General features: G+C 40.1%; 1 protein-coding gene across 2 annotated transcripts in view; it reads right to left on the bottom strand.

The window, feature by feature from the left end:
- The window catches only part of usp43a (ubiquitin specific peptidase 43a), a 104,305-nt gene that overhangs the window by 69,956 nt on the left and 28,692 nt on the right, over positions 1-5,657 (bottom strand). For both annotated transcript variants that reach the window (XM_020610985.1, XM_020610986.1), the window contains one exon: positions 718-821. In XM_020610985.1, coding sequence (XP_020466641.1) covers positions 718-821 — 104 coding nt within the window. The remainder of the gene's footprint in view (positions 1-717; positions 822-5,657) is intronic.

The raw sequence follows: 5,657 nt of genomic DNA, 5'->3' as shown, positions 1-5,657 counted from the left end.
AATTATTTATGTAGAGATACTGCTTGTAAACCAATGATGGTAAGATGATGTCATGGGGTAGGACTGGATAAGTCTGACTTCTTCCTACTCCATTCAAGCATGTACTAGGTATAAGCAAATTGATATTGGATTAGCATTTGTTGGATATGTGTAAAATTATGTGTGTTGACATATCAACTGTCTTTACATGCTTGAAAGAATAAATCAAATCAATCAATCAAATGTGCTCAGCCAAGTGTGCTGACAAGGTTACTGAAAGGTCTAGAGTCAATTCCATTAGAGTGTCGATTAAAGTGGAGAAGCTCGGTCTCTGACTTTCCACTGTGAATGAAGCAAAGAGAGCCAGAAGCCAGTATTAAAGATAAATCCCCTAAATCCTTCGCAGGTCTGTTTGACCTACTTTCTACTGATTCTTATCCACAGGAGAGAAACTACACTCTCACCTGTGCTGAACAGCCATTCTCTTTAATGCTATGTGTTGCACTGTGTTTAGTCAAGTGCAACCTCAGGACATCTGATATAGTGGCCGGTGGAATCCAGCGTACATACTGCATAATTTATAAGAGACACAAGACAGTTTCCAAAATGTATTCTCATCCTATTTCTTACTAAAAGCTTTTGAAAGAAAGTCCTAAAAGTTACAGAAACTAACAAAACCCTGGTATGGCAGCATCTTGAACTTTATCTGAGAACACTGTTTATGTCCATGCTTCTCACCTGTACTGAGCCTGGAAATGCTCTTGGACAAAACTGTGTCGACCTCGAGGCTGCTGTGTGCTCGCTGAACTGGGACTGGAGGGATCCTCCAATGACCCGGGTCCCTGCAGAGACAGGCAGAGACAGAATCATCTTCAGAATGAGGCTAAAATAAACTAGTTTCCTAAATGTTATTTAAAAAATAAATTAAAGCTGAGGGAGGAAAACCCCCTGAGACCGTATTATTATAAACCATACACAAATAAGATCTGGAGTAATGGGGTGAATGTACTTCTTCCGTAAAATGCAAGATGACAGACCTATGGCACAGATGAAGAAGCTAATCCAGGACTGACAGTGACAGACATTAATCATAAGCAGACGTCAATCATTGTTGGTTCTAGTCTCTGTAGGGGGAGTGTTTAAAATACATAATATAGAAAATGACCTTATCTTTTAAATTAGATGAGAAAGTAAGAAGAAAGAAAGACATTTTATACTTGTGCAACAGGTGAAAGCAAATTAAAGATAATATAATGTGTGAAAAAGATTATTCATAGCATGGTAAATGATGCATTTAAATGGCAAGCAGTCAACACTGATTGAAGTGGATCATCCTCAGCGCCACGCTGATGTCTACTGACTAAACTAAATGGTTGTGATACCCTGTGTGCAGTGCAGGGCTTTTTTTTTTTCAAAGTTAAATGTAAGAATAAAAGAATGATTCCGATGAAGCAAAGAGGGACAAGTCTGACTCTGGAAGCCAAAAGCAACTGTTGGCTGCTGGCTAACACTAGGCAGTGATGAGTAATTTAACACACAGGCTACATATACTGTAGCTCTGCTGTGGAGTCAGGCATCATGGTGTTAGTTTGTTTATCTGTGTTAACATTTGTTAATTCTAGAAATTAAAGATGCAAAATTAAAACATGCTGTTTTTCAACAGGTAGGGAAATCTGTGATATTGGGACATAAAAAATATAATTTGACTCAGCATCACTTGACTTCCTGGTAGCCACTGAGGTCCACCTGAGTCATTCCATACCCTACACCTATCCTGCATTATGACAGCACCACTCGGGAATTTTTTCATCTCCAAGCATTTCAATCAGTCAACTTAACACATAAACTAAGACTATATGGGCTGTATTTCCTTCCTGGAACTAAAGGCCTGAATCAGACTCTGTAGAAGAAAAGCAGTGCTTGCTCCTTGAGTGCAAAGCTTGTCACTTCTGTAGGCAAACTGTTCTATTTGTTCACTTCTAAGACATTGTTATGTACTTGACACATACAGTACTATTTTAAAAAACATTATATTCACGTTCAAACACTTAAACATTAAGCAGCAAACAAAGTCATAATCCACTGATATACCAGGATCTGGTTTCATAGCTTCTCCAGGAAAGAGAGACTTTCTGCGTTTGTCTTTGACAATAATGACAATCAAACTTTGATGACACTGAACTTTGAACAATGAGTGGCTTTTTGGCATCTTTGAAAACCTCTCCAAAGATGGCGCTCTCCAGAATATACAATAAGTCAAATGCACAATTCCAAATACGCTTACAGAATGTGAGAGTTTGTTTTCAAGCTCCACTTCAGCCCACTTCTAGACCTGGCCTTGTTTTTACTTTAATGTTTGCATCTACCAAGGGATGAAAACATAATAGGAAAAGCTCATTATCCTTTAAATTGCCCAAAGATTCAACAGTAATACTTCTCTGCTGTGAATACTGCTTTACAAGGAGAAACCACAAGGCATGAGTTCAAATTAGTGCTACTGTGTCTAGCGAGGACACTGCGAGAAGCAGATCAACTACAACTGCCGTGTAAACAATTTGGAGGGAGGTGCCTGTGCCTCAGAGGAAAATCTTAGCAGCGTATCCTTTGTAATGGACAGTTTGGAAGGGCTGTGTGAGCTACAGAGATCGGAAAAGGGATTCATTGGCACCTGAGGACCACGCTGTACAGCAGGGGCTATCTGAAGTTGATTTCAATTTCCATTTTCTGCCTGCAGGTTTTGCTCAGCATGTGAAGAGTTGGGTGCCAGAATGGAAAAATGAATTACCCAAAAGCTATTTTGAATACTTGCGATAGAGAGCTTCTCAATCTTGGATGGATTATGTATGAGCTGGGGTTGGATCTCTGGCAATATTATAGGATTTTAAAGCTCCATTAAGCTCTGTTTTTCTAAAATGTTTACTCAAATAAATATTTCTTTCACTTTTTGTGTGGATTTGTGAACCTACCACAGACAAAAGAAATTAAAAATGCGACAATAAGCTGTATCTCACACGTGTATATCATCTCTCTTTTGCATATCACAAGCTGAGCTACAGTATGAATGACTCTCTTTTTCTCACTGCACCCTCTTTTCTCTAGTACACAATGGAAAACAATCCTAACAATCCACAGACCCCCAGAGACAGACTGAGTTACAAGCATCACCATGAAAACCGTGGCCTCATTCCCCCAAATCAACCTGTGGGAATGGTGAACTTTTTCATCAGTCACAGCTTGACCTACAAATAAAGAAACGGTTAGCCACGAGAGCCACTTGTGTTTCTCTGAAGCCAAATGCTAATGTGTACATTTCAGTATGCTAGCACAAATAAAAACATTAACTCAACCCAAGTTAAAAGGACAGTCCTAGCATTTATTTTTAAGTATTGTGACTAGGACAAGGGCGTGACATGTCCTGAGGACTGCAGGCAACTTTCACACTTAAAAAGGTGCTGGTGTTTGCATGAGCACAGTGAACATAGTTGACATAAAATGGGCCATCTTATAATTTTCAAAGTGCAATGTAGAATCTGAAAATGCTTTCACATTCTCCAGGTACACATAAAATACTGCTGTGAAGTTTAATGTGCTCAGTTTAAAGTGGGTATGTCACTGAAATGGCATAAAGGAGTATAATACTAGTATAGTGAGTCATTTCTGAGCAGTGAAGATACCTTTACATTCACTAATACCCTTAAAATTAAATTAAACATGAGCCATTTTGCATCTTTAGTCATATACATGTACTGTAGCTGATGACACATAGTGCCAAGAATGAAAGGAAGCAAATTATGACCATGTAAATGGTGGTAATGCTACTGACCATGGTAGCCTATAATACAGTAAAGAGAGGATGCTGCTTATATGACACACATACTTTGTATGTGAATTTGCCTTATGGTGCGATCATAAGAGAAATGAGTCTTCAACAAGGAAGTACATGATATTTGTTAGTGTGATTTCTCTACTTCTTCTTCTCCCAATGAAGTATTTGATCCTTCATTTGCAATGCAACCAAACTTTTCACCACACACTTGCAAGGACACCTTCCATGATAAGCAGATCAACAATCTTTTAACCGGATCTGAAGACAAAGAACAGATGACGCCAGACAGACAACATTAGAAACGGCACATATAGGACCCATGCAGTTGATGACACATGGCAGATACTGCTGATCCACACACTGGGAGAGATGAAGCGAGCGAGCACAGAGTTTACCAAGTCTATTTATTTAGCAGCAAGGGAATAATGAACACCACCACAATGTGGTTGCAGCTCTGCTATTGTCTGCCAAAAATAAATGCAAGGGCCGGCCATGGCAATAACAAGTGACTATTCAGATTCACTAAGCTGCTCAATTGTCACACTGGGTGTAATCGAAAAACTTCTGAATGCTAACAGACCTGGGCCATATCCAACTGCCTCCTGTTGCTCAGGGACAAAATTACCAGTGACTTCTGGCAGTGCAAGTGATTGATCTAAGATTTTTATGTAGGTCCTGGTTTCAGGGCTTGGCAGGTTCTATCTTAAAAAGCTGCATTTGCCTTGTTCTTTAAATGACTGTAGTGTCTATCTAAAGATGAGCCACTTATGGAAAAAGGTAGTCGAACAATGAACAAGTGATCTAATGTACACAAAAACAGCCTTCTAGTGATGGATTCAGGGCTTTGGGCACATAACTTTAAGAATTTGGCACACTGAGTCTCTTTTATTTATTACAGTGGTGCTCTAATCTAAAATAAACTACTTGTCAGCATCAGCAGCAAAGCCATTCCCTGCATACTGAGCAAGTTTTCTGTGTGTGTCTGGGGTGTAAAAAGAGCTAGGGTCACTTTGAAAAGAACACTGTGTACTCCTGCTCTGAGCGAGGAAAGGTCAGAGATGCACACCATCACCCTCAGCAGGGCTCGGCATCATCGCGTCACAGGAGCAGCAAACCCACAAGGACTCGTGGGTACTGTGCATTGCCGAGAACACTGCGTTCACGCACACTCACACCGAGGCTCACCAGGGCCTGTGTACAGAAAAACACATGCATGCATGAACACACACGGGCCAAGGTACACACAGAGAGTTTGCGGATGCACAGCCATTACATTGTCAAAGCAGAGACAAGTCATTTTGTGGCTTCAGTCAGTCTCTCTATGCTATAACTGTGCTAGTGATGTCATAGGAAACAACTAGACCTTGTTCAATTTTCACAGGGTTTCTAATAATACATGAGAACAGTGATCATTTACAATGAGTGTGTGTGTGTGTTTTCTATATAGTCAGCACTCACGGTTAAACTAAAAACATGAGCAGATTGCTTCTCGGGTTGTTTTGGGATCCTGCAAAGCTGCATCACTCCCATCTCCCCACCTACAGCTTTCATATGTTGTTGTCTTCTCTTCCTTCCTGCCTTTCTTTATCTACTGCGCCACTGCAAGATATCACAACATGAGGCATTTGGTAAAGCCACCAAGTCACTCTCATGTGATTGCAACTGTCAAAAAAAATCACCAGTGTTGTTGAAGAAAATGCACAGCTGCCATTTAGCACAGTGTCAGAAAAAATTAAAATGCCTTTGTGGGGAAATATCATAACTGTTTCAGGCTGGAGGCCACAGAGATATAGAAAAATGATAAATGAAGTGCATCTCTGTTCTGACAGTGTGCCACTTCGTGAGCAGGAAT

This window comes from Monopterus albus, unplaced genomic scaffold (assembly GCF_001952655.1).
Source record: "Monopterus albus unplaced genomic scaffold, M_albus_1.0 scaffold108.1, whole genome shotgun sequence".
In the NCBI taxonomy this organism is placed as follows: Eukaryota; Metazoa; Chordata; class Actinopteri; order Synbranchiformes; family Synbranchidae; genus Monopterus; species Monopterus albus.
The sequence above is the reverse complement of the archived record's forward strand: the minus strand, read 5'-3'. Positions and strand labels throughout refer to the sequence as shown.